This window comes from Ursus maritimus, unplaced genomic scaffold, assembly GCF_017311325.1.
Source record: "Ursus maritimus isolate PB19 unplaced genomic scaffold, ASM1731132v1 scaffold_25, whole genome shotgun sequence".
NCBI lineage: Eukaryota > Metazoa > Chordata > Mammalia > Carnivora > Ursidae > Ursus > Ursus maritimus.
This window is the reverse complement of record NW_024425008.1, coordinates 24,398,230-24,424,216: the sequence shown is the minus strand read 5'-3', so window position 1 is coordinate 24,424,216 and position 25,987 is coordinate 24,398,230. Positions and strand designations below refer to the sequence as shown.

General features: G+C 40.4%; 1 protein-coding gene across 2 annotated transcripts in view; it reads left to right on the top strand.

Moving 5' to 3' along the window:
• Positions 1-25,613, top strand: part of GPATCH2L (G-patch domain containing 2 like) — a 54,875-nt gene extending 29,262 nt beyond the window's left edge. The window contains exons 7-10 of one of the 2 annotated variants that reach the window (XM_008699408.2): positions 1,975-2,029; positions 3,844-3,929; positions 16,236-16,330; positions 22,015-25,613. In XM_008699408.2, the coding sequence (XP_008697630.1) occupies positions 1,975-2,029; positions 3,844-3,929; positions 16,236-16,330; positions 22,015-22,175 (397 nt within the window). In that variant the 3' untranslated portion in view covers positions 22,176-25,613. Of the gene's footprint in view, positions 1-1,878; positions 2,030-3,843; positions 3,930-16,235; positions 16,331-22,014 lie in introns of both variants that reach the window. The other variant, XM_040641617.1, reaches the window with a different exon arrangement.
• Positions 25,614-25,987: the final 374 nt, after the last annotated feature.

Genomic DNA, 25,987 nt, shown 5'->3' with positions numbered 1-25,987 from the left:
TTTGATTTTCATTTCTCTGATAATTAGTGATATTGAGCATCTTTTCATGTGCCTGTGGGCCTGTATGTCTTTGGGGAAATGTCCTTCATGCCCTCTGCCCATTTTTTGATTGGATTGTTTGGGTTTTTTTGTTGTTGAGTTGTATGAGTTCTTTATATATTTTGGATATTATTCCTTTATCTGATAAATGTTTTGCAATATCTTCTCCAATTCAGTAGGTTGACTTTTTGTTTTATCAATAATTTCCTTTGCTACACAGCTTTTTAGGCTGATGTCCCATTTATTTTTGTTTTTGTTTCCCTTGCCTTTGGAGTCAGATCCCCATCCCCACCCCCCACCAAAAAAAAAAAAAAAAGAGAGAGAGACCCATGGCAAGGAGCTTATCACCTATATGTTCTTCTAGGAATTTTATGCTTTCAAGTTCTACATTCAAGTCCTTAATCCATTTATTTTGAATTAATTTTTGTGTATGGTATAAGATAGTGATCTAGTTTTCTTCTTTTGTGTGTGACTGTGCAGTTTTCCCAACGTCACTTCTTGAAGAGACTGTCTTTTCGCCATTGTATATTCTTGCCTCCTTTGTTATAATTAATTGACCGTTATATGCATGGGTTTATTTCTAGGCTCTCTATTCTGTTCCATTAATCTATGTGTCTGTTTTTATGCCCATACCATAGTATTTTGGTTACTATAGCTTTGTAGTTTAATTGGAAGCCAGGGAGCATGATACCTCCAGCTTTGTTCTTTCTTAAGATTGCTGTGGGTATTTGGGGTCTTTTGTGGTTCCATACAAATTTTTAGAATTATTTGTTCTAGTTCTGTGAAGTATGCCATTGGGATTTGCATCTGTAGGTTGCTTTGGGTAGTAGGGACAGTTTAGCAATGTTAATTCTTCCAGTCCATGAGCATGGAATATCTTTCCGTTTATTTGTGTCTTCAGTTTCTTTCATCAATGTCTTATAGTTTTCAGTGTCCAGGTCTTTCACCTCCTCGGTTAAATTTATTCCTGGGTATCTTCTTCTTTTTAATGTAATTGTAAATGGGGCTGTTTTCTCATTTCTCTTTCTGATAGTTCATTATTACTGTAGAGAAACAACAGATTTCTGTACGTTGATTTTGTATCCTGCAGCTTTACTGAATTCATTTATCAGTTCTAAGTTTTTTAATGGAGTCCTTAGGGTTTTCTGTGTAGGGTATCATGTCATCTGCAGACTGATAGTTTTACTTCTTCCTTTATAGAATATATTTTAAGCTCATTTTTCTGCCTCAAAATTTTTTTGTTCAGAATCCCTCTATGTTTTCCTATAGGCTTCTCCCATTTTTACTCCTCTATCTAGAGAAATATCTTTTTGTCTTCACTACTGTGCAACTGGAAAACCTATGTACAGATATAAGAAAATTATTCCCCCCCTTTCTTGTGACAGCCTTGTCCCCTAACACGATTGGCTGTTTGATGTCTCCTGTACACTTCATGGTTAGTATCTGGTCGTGGTCCTATACTCATCAGCCTGGTCAGATTTGTCATTTACAAAATAGGCAAGATGTGAGTATGTTTTGTGTTCTTTTTGAATTTGGGGATCCTGTTGTCATCACACGGCTGAGAGTATGTTGGTGTCACACTGTAATCTTGGGTTTGTTTGTAGAGAGTCTAGTGTTTTACAATTCCTTACAAGGCTTTTTCCTTTGAAGAGTTATTTTTCACAAAAAAAGTTTGTATGCGTTTACCATCCCCCCTTTTCCCCTCCAGTTCCTTCTTTTCCCTAGTTCTTTCTTTGTCTTCACTTGGTTATCCCAGCATCTTTTTTTCTGCTCCTCCTCTATAATTTCCAACTGCTGCTTTTATTGTTTTCTTTCCTGTTGTTTTCTCCCTCTCTTTAGTTTCTGGTTACCGTCAGCTGGGAAAAGAGAACGAAATCAGGTAAGATCCCTTTTCTTCGTCATCTTTATTTTATCATTTGATTTCCTTTTCTTTAGAAAGAATAAAGCATTGGCTTCTGATTTTCCTCACATTTCTGCTTGTGCACATGAGGTAAGGTCCCTGTTCCCTGTGTTATTCTGATTTTTTTTTTAGAGGACTGTTGTCTCAGATTATCTGATATTCACTGAGAAGAACTGTAGCTAATTCCCTTTTTTAGGTTCAGCTGTGTTTTTCTGTTTATTACTTGTAATGCATATTTCATAGGGATCCCATTTTTAATTTAGTTTTGAACTTTGCAGTAAGAAATCATAAGGAAGCTTGTTTGTTTGTGGTTTAGTTCAGCACCAGCATCCTATGCTGAGAAGTACAGTGGTGAGACCTGAACATAAGAAACCAAAGGAGGGAGGGCTGCTGGGAGTGAAGGGGGGTCAAGGCCTTAGAGCCTTGCCCTCTTAGTCTCTTAGTCTCCTTCCTGGCTACCCCGAGGGAGGGCCCTTGGCAAAGCTAGGCCTGTGTAGGGGTCATAATTTAAAGATTACTGACGGTGGCTATCAACATGTTCTTTTAACGTTTGAAGCTTTTGATTTTTGTGGGGATAGAAGTTGCTTTATTTCGATTAGTTATAAAATAGGTGAAGACTGATAGAAATCTCAGGCCTCCTGTTGCTCAGCAGTTTTTGTTTTGTGTTTTGACTCCTTAGGACTTATTAAATTGATGTACAGTTTAGACTTGGAACCTTCCTCTTGAAGTTACTATTTCAGAATGAACTAGAGTAGTGGTATACCTAACGGGTGTGTACTTACGAGATGATTTTAGATGGTATGTGGACACACGATTATTACTTTAAGTTATAATTTGTATTAGAAAAAAATATAATCATTCTATCAATCTTATTGTTCCATAGAAGTAGTAAGGACAAGGCTGAGTAAAAATAATTGGTATGAAGAAAAATACTGAGTAAATATAATCCAGGTGGTGGGCAGATACAAAGTCATTAAGGTGGTATGTGAGAGACAGGAAGCCAGGGTACTGATCGTGTTTGCCTCAGAGGATCAAAAGGCAGAAGAGCGCCTGTGGTGATCACCTAGTCCAGATCTGTTACTTACAAATAAGAGTTAAACGATTTGCTGAAAGTCAGACTTCTTTGTAAGTTCTTTTGAGATTACCATTCAGAGTTCTGTGCTTAAGATATATTTAGTTCTGAAATTTGGGGGGAGGATTATTTATTCTGGGAGAAGTCCAAAGAAAGCTAGAAAACACAAAGTAAGATATTTTTCTGTGTTGTGTCCAAGTTTGATCCTCACAACCACCTTCTGAGATACATTGAAGTTTTACAGAAGAGAAGTTGGTATTTAACTTAGCCCCCACGGCAATCCTGTAAAATAGGTAAGATAAGCAGTGCATCCATTGTACAGATGAGGCTAGTAAAGCTCAAAGAGAGTACGTAGTTTTTAATAATGGCAATTCAGGGATAGACTGGAATTAAGTGTTAGGTATTCTTAGTCTAGTTCTGTTTCCACTAACGACGGCTGCTGGTACGTGTTAACCAGTTATGTACTGGAAACATTGACCAGGATAAGGAAGTAAAAAGGTAACTCCATGCTAGTTTTCTTAGGAACAAGGGCTAATAATCAATAGCATGAGTTCCTATTGTGTCAAATAGAAAGTACTATCTTCTGCCATTAAAGTAATTGTCATGTATTAGAAGTTTTTGAAAAATTGTTACTTACCAAGGAATAGCCTTTTTTGGAGGTGCGTGGGATCAGTATGCTGTATTCATGGTTGCAACTTCACTGAATGGTGTCTGCAGTATGGGAAAAGAGTCAGACGGTCAAAGGGGCAAAGTAATCAAACAGCAGGCCACCCTTAGGGATCAGGTCTTTATCATATAAGCTTTTCTAAAATAATCTCATTTATTCCTGCAGTTCAATCCCCTGTCTCCCCTTTACTCCTTGGATGTTCTCACTGATGCTTCTCACCGAAGATGTTCACCAGCGCACTGCTCTGCCAGGTAATTGTCTTCTGGTGAAGGTTTTCTTCCAGACAATACTATTTTCTTTTTTATAACGCTCTTCAGATTATTAAGTATATTTGTGTATAATATCCAGTTTGATCTTTACTACAACGTTTAGAGGCCAATAGATGTTTTACAGATACAGAAACTGAGGCAGAGTGTTGAAGTATCTTTCCTATGATCATAAGGCTAATATGTGATTTAAGTCTCAGCTGTGATCTAAGTCTTCTGACTTATATTAGACCACGGATTCTTGTTTTGTTTTGTTTTTTAACAACGCAGGGCTTGAACTCACAGCTCTGAGATCAAGACCTGAGCTGAAATCAAGAGTCAGACGCTTCACCAGCTGAGCCACCCAATTGCCCCTAAGTCTTCTGACTTGTATTTCTTATTTCTTCAGCTAAAAGCCCCATCTTCAGAGAACATTATACATGGTCCTTGCCTTGACCTGCACAACTCTGTGTAATTTGCCTTCTGTCTGCATGTCCAGCTCCTTTCATGTACTTCTTTCTCCTTGCTAGGGGAAAGGTCTGGCTGTGCCAGGGAGCTCAGCTCCATTTTGTTGATCAAAAATAGCAACCCTTTTCTGCCTCTGAACCTTCATACTTGTTGCCTTTGTCTGGAGTCCTGTGTTAAGCCTTTCCTCACGGTTGGCTACTTCTCATCTCAACTCAGGGAGGAACTCTCAGACCATCCTATCTAAAGGGACCACCTCCACCTCTCTCTGCTCAACGATTTCTTTCCGCTAAAGATTTATCACAGTCTGTAATGAGTTTGCTTGTTGGGTTCCCCCCTCACAACTTTCTTCTCCTGTCTCTCTCACTAGGATATAAGCTTCATAGTGTAGGGACTTTGTTTTGTCTTGTTCCCTGATAATATCCCCAGCACCTAACATAGTGTCTGACACTTACTAGACATTCGGTATATATTTGTCAGAATGAATCCTTTGCCAGTGTGGCAGAATGAATCCTACGTTTTTCCATAGAAAGTCTCTGGAGGTAGAGGACATGGGAAGTAAACATGGTGTTAATGGTAGCATCCCCTAGCAGGGTTATTGTGCACAAAAGAGGAGCTAATAGGCTGAACCATAGAACTTTTCTTATTTCTAGTGGCACAAAGGATTTTTTTCCAAGATTCTGATGTGGTGGTTTTGTTTTTTTCTTCCTTTTCTTAATTCATTCTTTTTTTTTTTTTTTTAAAGATTTTATTTATTTCTTTATTCGACAGAGATAGAGACAGTCAGCGAGAGAGGGAACCCAAGCAGGGGGAGTGGGAGAGGAAGAAGCAGGCTTCCAGCGGAGGAGCCTGATGTGGGGCTCAATCCCAGAATGCTGGGATCACGCCCTGAGCCGAAGGCAGACGCCTAACAACTGAGCCACCCAGGCGCCCCTCTTAATTCATTCTTAAATGAATATGTTCACAGATTGGTGTGCAGGCACAAGAAATTATCCTTTCACAGATCCAGTGAGAACTTCCACTCTGGGCTGTAATAATAAATTCTGCCCCATAACCTACTGGCAACTGCCAAACCTTCTAAAGAGAGACTCTCACAAATGGTGTTACTGAGAACATGGAAAACTGTGGGATGATAATAAATTACTGCGCTAAGCCCTTCTCTTCAGTAGCGCGCTGTTGGTTATCTTTCACTCCCTCAGCACTCACTGACTCTGCGCTGTGCTGCAGGCTCTTGCTCAGCGCCTACCCTCAGGAGCTTCCGTTTCTCTTGAGAAAGCCAGGCGTGAAAATCAGCAGTTACAGGGTGGAGTGACAAGTGTGTCAAAATGTGCACGCAAATGATACAAAGACCAGAAGAGAGGCTTCTAAGTCAGAGGCTCAGAGAGGTTTTCCCAGAGGTGGTGATCTTCAAGCTGTCTTGAAAGACCCAAGATTTCAGTGCGTAGGAAAGCAGTCCTCCAGCTTTTTGTCTTAATCCCACATGAAATAATAGCTGTGTACTCTTTGGGAGGGTTATATGAACAGCACCATAGCCTGTCAGATGCAGAAGGTGGATTTTTTGCCCTCCTTCCTCTACCTCGGTTACCTAGAGCTGTGCCGTGCTGTGCTGAGATCAGTATCTGTGCTTTTATCAGGTTTCCTGGTGCTTCTAAAGCCTCATCCTGGCTGGAGTGGGTGTCAGCTTTTTTTTCTTTAGGTACCTTATTATCCATATCATTGTCCTCATTCTCCTGCTGGCCGTGCTTGTGACCAGCCTTGGAAATGTAAGGAAGTCTAGGCTGTGCTTCCGGTGCAGTCAGCTCTAGGGGAATATTGCTTATCCCTTTAGACCATTGCTACAAACAAGGTGAGAGAGTGTGGATAATTCTAGCTCATCTTTGTCCTTATAGATGTCATTACCAGGGCAGTGGTTACAAAGTGGGTTGTATTCTTTGGGGGTGGGGGAAGACATTTTTTAAATATAAATTTATTATCTGATCTTTAAAAAAATGTTTTTTCGTTTTAAATTATACATAGAGACATCTAGTAGCACTTATTTTTGTTTTATGTGTATGTATTACATACATAAAGGGTGCTTGTGCAAATGTTTTACTCATGAGGAAGCACAGTCAATAAAGTTTGGTAACCATGGCTCTGTGGGAAATGGTCAGCACAAGTGACCTCTAAGCAATTTTTAGAAAATATGGGTGATGAAACCCTGAGCCCTCAGGGCATCCTCTCCCTCCTTTGAAGTTGGGGGGGGGGGTTGGTCCCTGCCCAGCAAGTGGTCAGTTGAGAAGGAGCCATCTAGTTCGAGTGTGGCTGAAGGATAAGATGGACTTCAGAGCTGGATGGTTGGCTTTGCACAGAGTGGACATCATTTAACAAAGCCTGGTGTCTAGCAAGGAATGTTAAAGAGCCATGGTGGCAGGGAAGAGGCAGGTGAATAACTGTATTAAAAACTGTTTCGAATGGAAATTTTATCTTTTTCTTGTTCCATTTTATTTGTAGTAGGAAAAGATTTCTTTCAAAGCGTCTGGGCAGCCTTGGGAATTTCACACCTATCATTAGAACGATGCGTGTGTGTGTGTGTGTGTGTGTGTGTGTGTGTGTGGTGACTATGTTATCATTAGTGGTATAATTTTATTTTGCGAAGAGAGAAGTGTTTCCTGTTTTATCACAGCTTTCCCCGAGGAGGGCTGGTGTATTAATTTGCTGTATTGCCTCCTGGCTGTTCCCAGGCTGTTTTTCCTCTTCATCATGGAATTTTTAATGGCCCTGGTGCCTCTTGGGAAACATGTGAGGAAGAGTTCCTCAGGGAGTGCTTCCCTTTTTTCACATGCCTATAATTACTCTCCTTTAAGAGCACAAAGAGTTGATAATCATTCCTGAACTGTGAAGGTTTCCTCTTGTCGGGTTACTGAGCTGAGGCTGCTTCCTGCCTGGACATTGCCTGTTCCGCTCACCCAAACACTCAACTGCAGGAGACTGAGTGAGGACCCCTCAACCACCCTCTCACTGCTGGAGCCATTCAGCTCTGGTTCTCAGAGTGAGGCCTGGGGGTCACTGGGGGTGCATGAGTGACCCCTGGTACTCTCTTGTTGAGTATTTCATTGCAATAAACAAGGAAATGATGGGACCGTGATTTTAAGAGATCACTATATTGATGTATCATTTTAATACAGCCCAGATGGTAGGTGCAATGGGTGGGCGAGGGAGTCTTTGTGGTCTTTGTACCTCCTAATAGATTTGTGGGTTATGAGGTTTTCAGAACTACCACTCTAGAAATACTTAAATTTGGTGTTTTTAAACTCTGACTGCACTTTTGAATCACCTGAGAAGCTTTAAAAAATATAGCCATGCTGAGCCCCACTCCAAAGATTCTGATTTAACTGATCTGGGATGAGGCCCAGGCATTGGCATAATTTTTAAGTTCCCAGGTGACTCTTAATTACCCAGCCAGGGTTACGAACTGTTGCCCTAAATGCATATGATTTTATGACTGGTGCTTTGTAATTTTCTTAATAGGAAATCCCATTTCATGATCAGCATGAGCTCTGTGGTTTGGTACAGTGTGTGTGATTCCTTATGGGAGGTGGAATGCTGGACTTCACTTTGGAGGACTTCTGAAGTGAAGAAGAGAACGTCAGGGTCTAGCACGGTGCCCAGCACATAGTGATTCACTGATGGGACGACTTGCTGGGTAGGTGTTTGGATAGTTGGCAGGGTGCATGGATGAACTTCATAAACCAGCTGTTTTGGTTTGGTTGTTTTGGTTGCTAGTATTGGGATGTTATATTAAAGTAGTGATACTTGTTATCAGTGTTAGGAATTGCTGCTGCTCAAACAGCAGATGGTGTGATTGGTGTTCGGGTAGAGGCAGTGGTATTGCTGTCAAGGACACAGTTCTAGAATGGTAATAAGGAGCTAGTGCTGGAGGCAGCTTTTCCCAAAATGAGAGATTTATTGATTGTGAAGGATAGCTTTTCTTACCATGATTGCTGTAGAAAACCGTAACTAGAACTTATCAAATGTTACATCTCTCTGTATGATGCACAAGTCACCAGTTGGTGGTTTTTGAGTGTCTCGTGGCAGTTTTGTGTTTTCTCCAACTTTCCTGACCTTTCCTCTCTATCGTGGGTGGTGATTTGGTAATGTATCACCACTTCCATTTATTCCTTCTTTAAATTTTTAATCTCATGCTAGTGGGTATTAGTGTGAGGCAGTCCCGAGTAAGAATCTTGGCTTTATCTGGACAAATGACTTAACCTCCGTATACCTCAATTTTCTTATCTTTACAATGGAAATATTCATTTTTATTGGGCTAGTAGGGATCAAAATGAAATCATGTATTTGACTATTTAGCATACTGGTAGCTGATATGATTATTTTTGTTAAATTGCCACTACCCTACCCTGTCCTTAGGATAATTGCAGTTTTATAAACTTCAAGTTGGCTTCCAGAGTCATTTGCTAATGAGATGTCGTACAGATTCTTGAGGTGCTTAAATCGCCTCAAATGGACTGTAAGAGGAGGCATTTGGACAGTGTTTGGTAAAAAAGAGAGACCTTCCTGCCCATCAGAGAGTTGAAATAGGCTAGGCTGTGCTCATTGTAATTCATTTTATCTGTTCACAAGCGTTACGATCTGCATATCAGAGTTGTGTGCCCAGCTGGCTGTGCCACTAGACAAGGAGTTTCAAAGAGCGAGAAGAAGACTCAATTCACGCTATTAATTTTGACCTTTGGAGCCATAGTAAACAGCCTCGGGTTTTACCTCCGGGCTTAGGGAAAAGAACCTTTTATTAGTCCCGTATGTGCTGGGGCTGCTGTGATGCGAAGCCGCCCTGCCCACCTCTGTAGCGCCTCCGTTTTGGCCACGTGTGAGGAAGTGTTTCTGCTGGGACATTGTCCAGAAAGCTGCCCGGTGCTACTGGAACTTCCCGTCACAGAGTGCGCAGCTCTCGAATCTTTTGTCCTTCACTGGATGGTCTTGTTGACAGCAGCTCTCAGCTGGCTGGCATCTTACTGCCTAAGCGGAGTGAGGAAAGCATGTTCCCTCTCCGGCCACTGTAACAGACCCGGCTTTCCAATCGATGGGCGCTCTCCTGCTCCTGCGGGTGGCACGAGGCCACTCCCCGATCTGCCAGCCGCGGCCCGGCCAAGGGAAGGAGAGTGCAGAGAATTGTCAGGTGCTGGCGAGCTGTTTGTCACCGACTGCTGAGGGTCAGGTTTGAGTGAAAACACTGTTGGAATTGCTGGGACCTCTTCCTGTTAGATAAGCCTCCTTGTGTCCTCTCATCGTGAAGTGGTTTTCTGTCACCAGCTGCTGCTAGTGGACCCTTTCCTCTGTGCCAGTCTGAGAAAATAGTTCCCCTACTGGGTGTTTCATAAATGTCCGTTAACCCCAAAGATGAAATCACGTGTGAGGAAGGGCCCTCTCTACTTCTCTAGATTTGATCCTCTTTGCCTTCATTTTACCCTGGCACTTTGTTCTTGATTGCCACTCAGTGTCTTGTATCTGTTCGTTCTTTCCACATCGGCCCTCCTCACCATGTTGTGGACGGGCCCTCAGCGCGGCCATCTTGTGTGCACCCTCTCCACACGCAGCAGCGAGCTTTACAGAGGGCAGGCCTCCATAAATTTGTGTTAACAATAATCGAGGGGAATAGATTAGTAATTAAGGAGAATAATTGGAATATATGATATATGTGACCTTTGGTCCTTTGAAATATCAGTAGTTTTTTTCCTGATATTACTTGTTTGTATGTGCTTAAGAAAAAAATACAACAAATAAGGACCGTTTCACAATAAATTTTATTTTTATTTCCCATATTAAAAAAGTTGAACTTTTCAGTGGGTTTTTAAAATGAGTGAATTTTTGAAGGTGAACTGCGCCTTAAATTGGCTTGCCTTTGGCAGGTAAAGACTGTTTTCACTCCTTAGGAGCGACTCTAAACATCTTTGTTCTAAATCTAAAGCAGCCACTTCAGTTATTTTTTTTTGCCAACATTGGTTCTATTAAACATGCATGTATTTCTCAAAGTAATTTTTTTTCCCCCTAAAAGTACATTCCTGCCCCAGGGACATAGTGATCTGCCCAGTTTCCTAAGTAACACTGCAGTTTTAACAACTCACCTGATCTTTCAGTTACCTGCACTAAAAAGTGGAATAGGAATGTTGTGTTTATGTGTGTACATACAGAATACTCTTTCAATTAATGGCTAATCTTCAGCATTCACCTTCACATTTATGAAATGAATTTAGTTACTTTTCCTGAAGTAAGAATTTTTAAAGAGTGGTTTTTTTTTGCTTTTAATGCTCATTCCCCACCCCCCACCCCTACCCCTCATCAGTTCCTTTCGGCCAATGCTGCTGAATGTCGTGTTTAGGGGAAGTACTAATGCTGTGAAAGGAGGAGTGCTTCAAGAACTCCGAGGCCCAGATCAGATGAAACAGAACCAGGGTAGCCTGTCTTTTCTCTAGGGTAATTGCCTGTATACTAGGGAACAGCATTTTTATTTAAATTAATTTTCATTTAATCATTCTGTTATTCTTTAGGTTAAATTTTTAGATCTTTTTTATTAACTAGGTTGGCTTTGGGAATTTGGCATATATAATATATATTTAACTCAGTAATTTTTACAGCAGGTAGAAGCTTACCAGAATTACCTGAGGAGAAATTTCAGAGTAGGCATATTGTTGGTTCTTCTCTCACGTCAGCATGGTGGGGCATGCATATTTCGTAAAAATCTCCTTACATGATTCTGATAACCATTGCCACTCTAATTGAGAAGGAAGTTTTAACTTGGTAGAAATTTCAGCTTAACTGATACTTGGCCTTTTTGCCCCCCCTGCGTAATTGAAAGATCCCCTCCCTCCACACACAGTACAGGATTTGGAGTGGAAGAACAACTATATACTGCTCTTGACAGAGAATTTTTAAAAATCTAGTTAAATCTTCTACCCTTTCTACCTACTGTGTGTTGGTGAGAAGGGGAAGCTCTGGCTTTCCCCGCCCTTTGTGAGAGCTGCTTGTGTTGACCCTTTTCAGTTTCTATCTTGTGAGAGTAGACAGAGATACCGTCTGAGTAAAATAACACAAATTAAGGAAACAACACATTGGGAAGAAAGGGAGCCAAATACTCCTAAGTGAAAATGAGGGTGGGGGGGGTCAATTTTTATTTTTTTCCTCTTTCTTTCATTCTTTGTGTCTGTAGTTATTGATACAGAATTATTTGGGGACACGCACAGATTGGAACTGCCTCTTGAGTAGGAAGCTGTGGCTGCAGCAGGTGTGTACTCCTTGCTCAGGTTCCCAAAAATAACACAAGGGGCCCTTCCAGCGCCACACGGATTATTCTCCACTCCCGAACAGGGTGTCCTCATGTTCGGAATGTGCTGTAGAGCGTGGCAGGTTCCATTTCCTGTCTTTTTAAAATCCTCTTGCTCTGAGCACTTAGCTTCCTTTGTGCTTTCCCCAGGCTCCGGGTCTCTAGGCTTCTGGGTGTTTTTCCCTCTCTGTCCTCCAAGGTTCTTCCCAGGCAGACAGAGCCCCCAAAGGGAAAAATCGATTTTCCCAAGCTGTGAACTCTACCATTACTAGTGTCCACTTAAAACCAAAAAGAAGGAAAATGCCTTACTGTCCTTTATAATATTTTGATTGTTTCTCTTCTTCTTTACTCATATCTTTGCTAGGAAGGGATGTAGGGAGAGACAGATATTCTTTCTGTACTCAGACCTAAGGTGTGATGTTATTTAACTTCTTATGAAATAGCTCTCCAACCTGGAAAAGGTCCTAAAAGAAATGTGTTAAGAGGGAAGGAGCATTAAACTGAGTTTTAGGACTGAACGTGGCTTCTCTTTATCCCTACCTCAGTTTCTCTGTTATCCAAAGTCTGTAACCAGAAAAACTGTGTGGCTGGAAATAGGACTAGGCTACAAGGTCCTTTGGGGAAGAGACCGTCTGTTTTGTTCAACACTTCAGTAAAAGCAGTGAACAATGAAAGAAGCAAAAAAACTCCTGAGTAGAAAGGAAATAGTCCACATAAAAATACGTACTTTGACGATAAAATAATGTGGTTGACTTTCATAAGCTTTATTACCTGGGTTCCTTGGAAAGCCTTCAGTTCTTTCCTAAATTATCACCAGAGGAATTTACAAAATTCGAAGGATTTAGAATGTTCAGGCTAACAATTGAGAGTGGGAATGGGGTGGTGGAAGTCGATCATTTACTGCAGAAACAAGTAACAGGCTGGAGGCTTAGCAGTCAGGGGTCATTTAATGTAGGGACAATTAACCCTGAAGCCTTTACCATCACTGAGCAGGGCAGAGTGGGGGCTGAGAACCTTGGCCCAGAGGGGCGGGGCATGGGAAGGACCACCTGAGCCTTGGCGTCCACAGTAGCCCCGTAAGGACGCTGCAGCATGTAGTAAGCGCAGTGTGATAATCTATATGCGTCATGGTAGATAAGTAATACTCACTTTCATTTTACTAAAATAAATAAGCATTTTAAAAAAGCACCATATTTCCATTTAAAATGATGAGAAATTTAAATATTTTCGTACATAAGTGATTTCATCATTTTATTCCCAAATGTGTCATTTCTTGAAAATGTGAGATTAATGTCACTGACTAGGTCAGTAAAGGAGGGATAATATGGGCCCTTAACCGTCTTACTGACATATATCAAACATGCAGAGCTGTGAAAATGATGGATGGTGTGTAAATAAAAGGCAGTATTTATTTTGTTCAGCCCAAGTGGATACTCCGAGAATTAATATCTTAAGTCTTCTGAGTACTTTTCTTATACTTTCCATTTTGCATCTGTCTCATAAAATTCAACATTTTGCATTTGATCTTGAAGAAGCAATATTTTTGTTTTGCATTTTTTTAAACTTTTTAAATTTTAATTTAATTTTTTATTTTTTTATATAATAATTTTTTATTAGATTATGTTAGTCACCATACAGTATATCCCTAGTTTTTGATGTAAAGTTCCATGATTCATTACTTGCATATAACACCCAGTGCACCATGCAATATGTGCCCTCCTTAATACCGATAGGCCGGTGATGGGTATTAGTTAAACTTTTTTTTAAAAAGATTTTATTTATTTATTTGAGAGAGAGCATGAGCAGGGGGAGGGGCAGAGGGAGAGGGAGAATCAGACTCCCCAGTGAGCAGGGAGTCTGATGCGGGGCTCCATCCCAGGACCCCAGGATCATGACCTGAGCCAAAGGTAGACGCTTAACCAACTGAGCCACCCAGGCACCCGTTAATTAAACTTTTTAATGAAGGATAATGAAGTCACATTCAAGTAACCCACATCCAGATCCAGAAACAGAACATTATCGGAAAGAACCCCAGAAGCTCCTGGTGCTTTGTTTAGTCACTATCCTTCCTCCCCTCTACCCCACAGCTCAAGGGTAACCACTATGCTGACATCTAATAACATAGTTTAGTTCGAAGAAAGGGTGTTACCATTTAATCTAAAAAGTTTTGGAGAGTCATTTATAAGCTTAAGGTAAAGAAGAAAGAAGCATGAATATATGCTGTTACCCTTTATTTGACTTGTTTCTCTTTCTGAAGTACTTCAGGAGAAGCATGGTTGGATTAGAGCAAAGTGGCCAGTTTTTGAGTTTGGATCTGTGTGTACTCAAGTACCTTGTTTGTGGAAAAGATGGAAGCCCTATTCTGTACATTACTTTGTTTTGATAGAAACCAAAGTTTTGTAGGGTCACTCCCTTTTCTGTATGTCTTTGGCTTCAAAGGGAATTATGTTTTCTCCATTTAGACCGAAGGCCTGTCTCCCTTTGATATTCTGTCATCTGTGTTTCTTATTATTAAGTCAACATGCTGATTTATTGCCAGGACTTTGGTAAGATATGAAAAATGAATTGTTTTCCCCAATTTTACACATTATACTATACACATTTGGGCGTTCAGAATTAACTATTCATGGAATACTCAAAAGTTTAACTCTTTTTCCATATAGAAGAGAGGGATAGCAATACAAGGTGACTTGGATGGAATTTTCCAAAACACAGGCTTTTCTCATTTATAAAGTAAATTGATTCTTAAGCTTTTGCTTGTAGAGAAAAGAATATATATACATGTATGCTTTTAAACTGTGGAAGTTGCCAGATTGGGGACCCTCTGAATAGGAAAATTTGTCCATTTAACAGTTGTCTTGGGGGGCGCCTGGGTGGCTCAGTCGCTAAGCGTCTGCCTTCGGCTCAGGGCGTGATCCCAGTGTTCTGGGATCGAGCCCCCGCATCGGGCTCCTCCCCTGGGAGCCTGCTTCTTTCTCTCCCAGTCCCCCTGCTGGTGTTATCTCTCTCGCTGGCTGTCTCTCTGTCAAATGAATAAATAAAATCTTAAAAAAAAAAAAAAAATAGAATCCCCCAACACTTTTAAAAGAAAAAGAAAAAAAAAAACAGTTGTCTTGGTGCTTTGTTAACTAGGTGCTCTTAGTTTTTTGTTCTTCGTTTTTTTTATTTTTTATTTTTTAGATTTTATTTATTTATTTGACAGAGAGAGAGAGAGGGAACACAAGCAGGAGAAGTGGCAGAGGGAGAAGCAGGCTTCCTGCTGAGCAGGGAGCCCGATGTGGGGCTCTATTCTAGGAACCTGGGATCATGACCTGAGCTGAAGGCAGATGCTTAACGACTGAGCCACCCAGGCACCCCAGGTGCTCTTAGATTTGACTGAGGTTCTAGTTTTAAGATCATTAAGCCATGAGACTTAATCCCCAGCTAGAACTACCAATTAAGAGTTCATCTGGTATAATTTTACTAGATTCCTTTTTGTATGTTATGTACTCTGGCTATTTTTAAAAAACTATAAAATATACATGACACAGAATTTGCCATTTTAACCACTTTTAAGTGTACAGTTGACTATTTGGTTTTTAGAACTTTCATTCATTCATATCAGTTCTTGTCAACAGATATTTAATGGCTGTCAGCTAAGTGCCTTGTGCTGAGGTTGGTGGATCATTGGAAAGTTATGAAAGAAGTATAAACATGGTCCCTGTTCTCAAGGAGATTAAGCCTCATTAGAGAAACAAGATATATGTATACCAGTTAAGTAATGATTCATGGTCAGTAAGTCCTTGAATGTTGAAGGAATGCTTTGTGTAAAGGTGAGAACAAACTTGGTCCTTAATCAGGGTTAGGATCTGTCTGGTTTGAAGAAGGAGGAAATGGCAACTAAAATAACATACCAGCTATTTTCAGTGTGAAGTCCATTGTCTTTCAGAAAATCTTTTGCTTTTTTCCAGCTTTGGAACACCCACTGTTTTGTTTTTAAAATAAGTTGAATATTCAGATGAGGGAATATATTAATTAGCAAGTAGTTAATATTTTTAAAAATCACAGAAGTCAAACTTATTTAACTTGTGATACAGACACTATTAAAAACCCAGATTTATAGTGATAGAAGGGTTAAAATTCCTATTAAAATTCTATGCAAATATCTGTGTTCATGCAGCATTAAACTTTTCAATATATTACCACTTGGGAGTAGGTATTTCATTAGTGAGTTTAGAACAATTGCAGTTATAGTTTTTATGAAAAATAATTGTACAAAAATCAGCAGGTAATGAAACACATTTATTGAAATTAATCTTGAGTGTCTGCTATTCTGAAATTAGGTAAAAAGTTTAGAATGGGTATATATTGTGCATAAAGAATGAGTTATGATTAATCCTGAATAATCTTGTACTTGACACTTGATGACAAAGAACGGTGCCTGTCTTGTTAGTGTATGTTTGTAATGGGTCAAGGATTTTATCTGGGCCGAACATAATGTCTTACAATAAGAATTACAAAGTGAAAACAATGTTTTTTCTTTCTCATATCTGCAGACAGGCAAACATACACTTGGGACCCCCATGTTCACGTGACATCAAGAGGAAACGGAAACCTATAGCCACAGCATCTCTGTCCAGCCCAAATGCAGGTAACTGTATGTAGTTATCATTTGTTGAGCACCTGCTGCGTGTCAGGTACTAAACTATGTTTTATATACCTTTTCATCTAACCTTTATGATAAGATAGGTCATTTTATTCCCATTTTACTTGGGAAAATGATATTGTGAGAAGTAATTTGCCCAAGGTCACACACATTTTAAGAATCCAAACCTAGTTCTCTCTACCCCTGAAGTCTGTTTTTTCACTGTGTCATGTGGCTTTTTGGAGTTTGAATCCCGGTATTCTACAACCAGCAATCTTCAGTCATCTGTGCTTTTGTTCTAGCACAGATAGGAAATTAGGTCTTTGTTAATGAAAATCCAGTTAGGGTGGCGGTTTAGTCAGTAGCCAAATAGCCACATGGATTTATTTTCTTTTTACTTGATACACAGTACAATACATTCTCACTGCTTTTATGTGTAGTTGAGTGCTAATACTTTACTAATCATGAAATTTCTGATTAAAAACTGTTTTTCAAGTTAAAACCTTTTAGTTTTCTGGCCAAAACCAGTTGATTGGAAACTGAAGTAGTGGTTATCTTTGGTGAGGGGTAGTGACCAGGAGAGGACATAATCAGAAGTCTTCTGGGAAATGCTCTATGTCATCAAGTGGGCAGGAATTACATGGGTATATGCATATGTAAAAATTCTGTGTTATTTCAGTACAGTTAAGGGTGAGTTGCTCTGGATAAAAAGCTCATACATATATGTTTGTAGGACCTATCAGAAATACCTACAGTTATTTTCTTGATGATAGTGAATTCACTCTGAGGAAATTGAGTATATCATACATTATTTTATTCTCTTCAGAAAATACTATGTATTATATAGATCAAAGCAGTTGATTGAAGAGTGAAGAGTAGACCTCAGAGAGATAGGGAACTCTGTATCTCTCCCTTAACTTAGTAAGTTTCAGCATACATTAAAATTGACCTCTTTCAGCTTCTGTTTGGGGTGGCTGCTTGATAATGGTTCTTGCTGGACAATCTTAATCACAGGTGTGATAATTATAGTAAATTTTTTCCAGTGATTTCTACATGGCCATGGCCTGAGCTGATTACTTTGCATGCATTATTTCACTTAATCTTTGCAACAACTTAAAAGGTGGAAGCTGTTTTTATTCCCAGTTTACACATGAGAAAATTGAGGCTTACCGAGTTTAAATCACTTCTCCAAGGTCACATGGATGAAAAAATTCAGAGCCAAGTTCAAATTGGCTTCCCTATGACTTCAAGAGCTGCCCTCTTACACACTTCAGGTGTTCTGTGTTGCATAAAATAGCATTGGTTCCAAAGTGTGCCTGCATCAAAATCCAGTCTATGGTATTGGAAGCATTACAGCAGTCTCCCCTCTTGTATCTTTTGTTCTTTTCCCCCCCTCAATATCTAGCTTCTATTTTTAGCTGTTAATTGTTCATAGGACGAGAATGGTTGAGAAGAGTTTAAAAACCTTGTTCTTTACTCAAATCAGGAAATGTTACTGGGAGGGATTAAACAAGGTTTGGGCATTAAACATTGCTCCTCTGGAGCCCAACTCCTCCTCTCACTTGTTGACTAAGGTCTGCTTCACTGAACATTTTCTTTTTTTTCTATCCACAACCTGAGTGCCCCATGGAGGTGAAGGACATAGCCCGAGCCCGCGCCATCAGTCAGTAGAACAAATGGGCTTGCTCTGCCTAACATCGGGCCATCTCGGATTCCACCTCTTTTATAGAAATGAGTGATGAAGAGAGGTGCGTTCCGCTTTGCCGCTGTATTAATACACATCAGGGGCCAGCTCCTGGCACTAAATCACGCTACTGCATACATCTGTTATCGGACTCTTCACCAGTGTGATGAACAAGACTGCAGATAGAGGCTTCCTTGTGTCATTCTTTATAGGATTTTCCTAAAAGAATAAATAGCTCAGATCTCTGCCAACACTCTCCCCTGTCACTGTGATGAATTCAGCTTCTTTCTTAAACATGCAGCCACAAATCTTTTCCCTTTTCCCCTCCCCCACTGGTGGAAAGTTTTGAGTTGAGATTGACTGAATTTAAAGGTATTAATAAGGCTAGAGAGGTGAAGAGCAGAAAGGAGTAGCTTGTTTTCCTTGTCTTTTATATTAACACTCAGGAAAGGCCAGGGAAAAAGACCTTTTCATTAGGGTCGTTAAGGAGATCCTTCTTGAAAGTGTAGCACCTTTATTTTCTTCTTTTTATCTCCACTCCCCTTCCCTTTATGACTTTATAACCTACACAGTTGTCTGGTACACAGAGCCACCTTGGATTTTAGTGAGTAACTGTGTAAGCCTGCTTCTGTTTCGATAACAGCGATTGCCCAGAACAGGGAAAGTCTGTACCTCATGCTGAAGTGAATTGGCTCTATACGCTCTTCAAGAATATAGTTGGAGAAGAAAGAATGGGTTATTTTCTCTACAATTTGAGATTAAGTGGCTGTAAGAAGCATAAGGAACTCAGATGAAAACCAGATTTCATTTCCAGGAGATGATTTGTCTTCATCAGAATGACAAGAACGGAGCCTTTGGTGTACAAATCCCATTCCTTCAAAAATTAAACACTCCTTTAGGTAAAGGAGAATTGGGGGATGATAAGACATTGTATTCAGAGCCCTGACTATTTTGGCCATTCCCCAAGCCTATTCTGACCTTCCTGTCTCTGGGATAGGATATGTGTCCTTAGAGCATCTGTTGGAAGGGTACTCAGCAGTTAATCTGTTAACTAGTTACATCAGTTTCCAAATACCAGGCCGGTGGTGCTAGAGATGCATTTGCAAGAGTAGGAATTTTTATCTGTTTTGCTCATTTCTGTACCCGAAGCATCTAAAATAATAGTACAGAGAATGATCTCACTAGATATTTCTTGTATGAGTAAGTGAATAAGACTCTTAAAGTTGAAACGGTTAATTCTAAAAATTATTTCAACCCTGTGATTGAATTCAGTAGTTCATTGTAGGTTGGCCCTCGTCTCCGGTGTCATACGGCAGATTCTTATTGCCCCTTTACTGCCCCTTTTTAAAGTTCAAATGGTTCTTAAAGTTAAAAATCTTTTTTAGTAAATATTGAATGGCTATAAAAGAACATTTATAGAAGATATAAAAGGTGTCAAGAAAAACAGTATAGCAAATACCCATGTACCTACTTTAAGATCATGAACATCACCTTTAAAATTTTCTCACTGTCCTCATAGGAACCATTGTCCTCAGACGATTTTTTTGTTATGTGAATATGTTTTTTTGTTAATCATTTATCATTCTTTGGGGATTTTTCAGGTAGCTTTAATAGACATATAGCTCTCTAAGCAGTGCATTGTCTACTTAGCATTTTTTGGAGGCTTGTGTAAATGGAATGTCTTATTTTATAAGCTAAAGGTTTCACCCAGTTATGTTTTGAGGTTCATTCATGCTTTGTCCTGCCAAAATCCTTTTTTTTTTTTTTTTTACTGCCATATACATACGGTATTCCATTGTATGACTGTACTGAGTATGCTATAATTAAACATTCCTGAGGGACGTTTGGATCGTATCCCATTTTATGCTACTGTGAAAAATACTGCATTGTTCTCTGGGAGAACATGTGCAAAAGTGTTCCTGGGCCACTTCATACTCCGTAGGATGGCTGTATCAACGACCAGAAAACAACACATGTTAGGAAAGATGGAGAGAAATCGGAACCTGTGGGCACTGCCGGTGGGAATGTGAAATAGTGCGGCTACTGTGGGACAGAGGGCGGTGGCTCCTCACAGTGGTGGACATAGAACTACCGTAAGATCCAGCGATCCCGCTTCTGAGTATATACCCAAAAGAATTGAAAGCATGGATTCAAGCATATTTGTACAGCCATGTTCATAGCAGCATGATTCACAAGAGCTAAAAAAGTGGAAGCGACCCAAGTGTCCACTGCTGGATAAATCGATAAACAAAATGTGGTTTATACATACAGGGGAGTATTATTTGGCCTTGAAAAGGAAGGAAACTCTGACATGCTCCAGCATGGATGAAGACCTAATACTAAGTGAAATAAGTGACACAGAAGGATAAATTCTGTCTGATTCCAGTTATATGAGGTACCTCAAGTGGTCAAATATGTGGAGACAGAAAGTAGAATAATGGTTGCCAGGGACTGGGGAAGGAGGAGAGTAGCAGGTACTATTTAACAGGGACGATATTTCCATTTGGGACAGCGGAGAAGTTCTGGATGGTGGTGATGCTTGTACAGCACGTGAATGGACTTAATGCCACGGAACTGTACACATAAAAATTACTAAATTGGTAAATTTTGTGTTACGTGTATTTTACCATAGTAAAAAATATAGAGCAAAAAACTCAGTTTTCCTAGGATAAGGGGTTTTTCCCGCTGTGGTTGAATACCATGTAGTAATGGTAGATACAGTTTTGTGAAATCTATTTTCAGCTAAATATGAGTGAGTGAGTGCGTGTGCACATGTGCGCGTGCCTGTGTGTGTGTGTCTGTGAGAGAGAGAGAGAGAGGGAGAGACAGAGATTTGGGTTGTGGTGTCAAATGTATTTCTTGCTGCTGTGGTTGAGGTTCCAGAATGTTTGAAAACTGTTGCCCTCAAGCAGCTCTTGTATATGTGCCATAGAGTAATAGCCTGCAGATTTTGTGTTTTTTTTGCAGTAACTCAAAGTAAGAAATTCATGTTTGAATATGTGTGTGAGTGTACATGTAAATCTGAAATAAATTCTTGGGTTCACTCGATATAGCCTGTTCCTTTCCATTAAGAAAAAAAGTACTGGTCGTGGCCTACTAAATTGATTTTGTAACCCACAACTTGAAAATTACTATTCTAGGTACATGCCTAAGAGTGGAATTAATTGACAAGGTAAAAACAAAAATTTTCTAGATTTTGCTGTATTTTAGTGTATATTCATTCACTCTTAACAGAGTAGGCGTGATGGTGGTTTGTACCACTCTGCTCAGGGGGCATTTGGAAATGTAAGGACAGTGTTTGGTCATCACAATAACTGAGGGGTGCTTTTGGCATTCAATGGATGGGGTCCAGAATGGTAAGTGTCCTAAAATACACAGGACAGCCCTGCACAAGCAATGATTATCCTGTCCAGAATGTCTTCGGTGTCCTTGTTGAAAGACATTGGGCCTGATTGTGTGATTTTTCTTACGATATGCTATTTATTGGAAATACCGTGTTACTGGAGTCATGGGGTGTAACAGAAAGAGCCTAGGGCTTGAAGTCCAGTATCTGAGTTTAAATCTTGCTACTTAACCAGCTCTGTTGTGTCCCTGAACAATGTATCAGCTGTCTCTCTGCCTCAGTTTTTTGATCCAGAAAATGGAGATGACAGTTCCTACTTGCAGGGTTTGCATTTGGGAATCCGATTCCGGTTGTACAGTATTTACATAGCACGATGCCTCACTCATAAATGCTTATAAGTGATCATGACTACATTATGAATTTGTACAACTGAATTTATTCATTTGTTCAGTTAAACCCATTTTCTCAGGTAGAGAAATACTTACTCTCACTGAAATCTTGCCTTTATTTCTTTTGGAAAGGAAAAAAAACCTTATGTGGCCACTTGGGTTAATAGGTTATAAAATAAAAGCATTCAGAGAATTGTGCATTGAAGTGTCTCTGATTCTAACTTGTCTCCCATTGATCTTTTCTTCCTTCCTTTTATTCTAACCACTTTACCAGTTCACGTGGATGTAGTGGAACCAACCACACCAGCATCGCAGGTCCAGAAATCTCCAAACCCTGAGTGGTTGGTCAGGACCTCTGCCGCAGAGAAAGCCACTGACTCAGCTGCAGCCACGTTTTTTAAAATGCCACCAGAAAAGAGCCCTGGATACAGCTAGAGAGCAGGATTCCACCCACCAGGAGCCACTGGGTGTTGTGAAACGCATCCTAGACTTTGGTATCGCAGAGTCTTGCATATCGTAATTGACATTCCCAGCCCTTTCACCACCAGGATGACCCTTCTTTCAAAAAAAGCAGTGGACTCTTTCTCTTAGAAAATCATGTTGTGGAAGTCTGTTTTTTTAAAAAAAGAAAAAGTAAAGTATTGCAGCAGCAATTTTTTTTTTAAAAAAAAAAGGTCATCCTATGCTATGTTTGTTACATTGCTGTCGCTGTCCCAGCAGCTACCTACAGCTCCGTTTACAGAGCTGTTGCTTTTTGCAGGTATGTCTCTTTTCTTGAAAAACTAGTAACTGCTTTTGCATACTTTTTGTGTAGAGCTTTTAATGTCATTTGAGGAAGTCCCAAATTTGTAGCCAGTTCTAGACAGATGTAAACACCGAGTTGAGACCTGTGTGTGGAATTGTGTTTACAGGAGATAGAGTTTTGCCTTTGAGCCTGGTCTTGATTCACTGAGAGTGCCAATAAGCCAAATTCATCAAGCTCTCATTTGGGAGCCTCAGAGGAGACACCAGCAGCACAGACAGTGGGAACTTCTTCCATTTTTCTAGACGGCCTAATGGGATCTCCTGCAGCTGGACTGTACTTTGCCTTGTCTCCAGAGTTGGTGTTCTCCCGCAGGAGGATATGTACATTCATCATGTAATGAAGAAATGGCTTAGTTGTTCAGCAAACTTAAAATAGTCGACGGATTGTGTCTTAATACTTCATGTCACAGTGTAAGCTTTTATGTACGAAATGGGACTTTTATCGTTAGCTTATAGGTCAATAACCTGCAGCAGAAATTCACACTCTATTATAATAATGGCTTCTTGGGGCCATACTTTGGGGAGAAAAATGTCTTTTTGACACGGCTGTATACTTGGCGTGTTTATGACGGCTCAGCTGCGTGTGGAGTTATATATACAGCATGCCTGAAGTTGGATGCTACTTTGTCAAAATGAGGACTAAGTGACTGCCTGGAGCTGCTGGAGAAAAGCCACCGTTTCTAGAAAAGTATTATGAAGAGTGTCTGTCATTTGAGGGCCTGTTTGACAGAAGGGTTCTTTTTTGTACGAATTGAGTACATTTGCTCTGAAATACAGAGAAACTGTTCTCTAAGTGCCCACTTCTCTGGTAACATTCCAGAGGAACTCCCCGCCCTGCCCCTGGATATTTTCTGTGCTTGAATAGGTGCGGAGTGGGACAGAGCCTCCTTTCCCTGAAGCGCAGCTGTCCCTTTTCCTCACACAGAATATGAGTGTGGGCTGCTCTGTCCTGTTCCCTTTAAAAATGCTAGTCCTTATCAGTGCTAACTCCAGGATTTCCGTATGGATGGGTGGTTGTGAATCTAGTTGGAAGGGGGGACTTGAAGCTAATTTAAATGGCGCTTTCTGTAAGAGGGAGAATGTCAATTGTCCATAACAAGGAGTCTGGTGGAGGGAGGGACAGATGGAGATCATGAGGTGAGGAGTAGCATTAAAGCCAGCCTAGCTCCCCCGGGAGCCACCCCTGGTTCTCCTGTCGTCCCTTGGGGCTGCATCCAGAGCAGTGTAGAAAATGAAGTGCCTGTTGAATATGAAAAGGCACTACCAAATTATTTTAATGATAAGGGGGGGTTACTGTCACATGTGCATTCTTACCTAGTTCCCATCGTGTCCTGAGACACATTTTTAATACAGTTTTTTGTATTTAAGGGAAAAATCCATGGACATAATTTTATTTTCTTTGTACTAAGCTCTGGCTCTTGCAGAGATGGGTCCTGTGATCATGGCCTATTCAGATCTGCACAGTTCAGATGGGATCTCTGAATCAGAGATTCAGTTCTGGCAGTTCTCCTTTCTACCTGTGATTACTAATAATTTATATATATGACTTTATTTACATTTTAAACATCTCTAGGATGTACTGCCATTTTACAGAGACAAGAATGGTCCCAGATCACATGATCAAGCCAAGACTAAAAATCCCAGACTTTCGGACTTCCTCTGACCTGGGTTATAACCTTGTTTTTCCTTGGTAGACCTGAGTCACTCTGAGACCCATAATTTTGAAACAGTGTGTCATGAATGTTTAGCATCTTTCTTGGGCATGCTCTTCTACATATTTTGAATACATTCAGTGGGGATTATCCAAAAATGCCATATCTGCCTGTAATAAGTGGGGAAGAAAATTAATTGCCTAAGAAATAGCTATTAATACTTTGCAACACAGGGTTGTAAATTGTGCTCCTCATTTTAAGCTGCTGCATGAGCATGCTGACAGAATTATTAACCAACTTTGCTTGTTTTCTATATGAGTCAATTCCAGAGGAATAACCTTGGAATTGAGTGTTTTTTGAATCGTAAATTTTAAATTTCTTTTTTTATATAGCAAAGTGTATGATGTCATACACTGAGTAAAGTCTGTTACCTTTCAACAAAAGATACAATTTCAAAGTCAGGTTTTGTAGTCTCTTGAAAAAACTGATCGCATGGCTTCCTTTGAGGATAATCATCGAGCTCACATGTATTTGAGCTGCCTAAAGTAGTAACTGAAGCTGCGTTCCACAGTTCTTACTTACCTTCCACCGGCTTCTGATTTACCCTGGCTGGCCACACAGTCTGCCTATCTGAGTCCTAATCTTCTGTGTTTTCCACAAGGAGCAAAAGTCAAGACATTATCCACTTGCATGAGCATCATTCACAGAAATTAGTTCTGCTTACGAGTTTAAGGGAATTTGAGATTATGTTTCAGATGCAGCATTTTAAAGGGAACAAGTTCATTTGCATCAAAACTCTTGTGTTGTTTTTTGGTAAGAACTGTGCAGAAGAGGGAATTAGCTGTTACGTGGTGCCAAATTTAGGAGAGGCGGAGTGTGATCTTTATTGAGTGGTGTGTGCTTGATAAATAAGGCACATTTAACCTTGAATTCTTTTGAAATCAGATGCAATTGAAAATTTTGTTTTGCTGGGCTATGAAACAGGCTGCAAACAAGGCCGTTTTGACAGCAAAATGACCAAAAGCTGAAATAAAATTTCTTATTCCGTGATGCTTATGGCATCCTTTGCTAAGGAGTAAAGCTCCACCCTGACAATAGGTAATTAAACTACTTACGAATCTCACATAGAAGACTGTGATCTATCTTTTTTATTTTGGCATCAGAAACACAGTCTAGAGCACAGCCTTGGAAGTTCTGGAGCCGCAGAGGAGCAGAGCCATCACAGAGGTCGCTTGGAGTTGAACAAGTTAGAGTCGAGAGAAAGGAGCTAGGCCGGCAGTGTCATTGCTGCTGTGATGGCCCCTCCACTTTGGCTCCAGGTGAGGGCTCCTGGTGATAATGGATTCATTTTCAGGTCCTTTCTTTAGTTTGGCTTCATTACCGTGGTGTGGGCCGTACACTTTTTGTTTCCCCGGGGTGAAGGCTCTGTAGAAGTCTCAGCATTAGGAGCCGCAGTCAGTGTTCTTCTGTAAGTCCGGTGAACCTTCTGTGAGCTGGCGTGAGAACAGAGTGGCTTACCGTACTGGCTGTGGCTGAGGTCTGGTCGGGGGCACAGTTTACAGCATGCATCATGATTCACGGTGTGGGGGGAGGAATGGTAAAAGCAGTTTGCTCTTGGTGTCACCTGCTTCCTTTGTTAATGCTGGAGCTGTCTTACTTCTCAGTATTTCCTTATCTCCCACTCTGGTCATCCAGTTAGTGGAGTTCCTAATGGTGGCAGCAATCAGGGTGGGGTCCTACCCCATCAGAAAATGGCACAGAGGGAGAAGGTGAGGGAATCGGGGGGTTCTG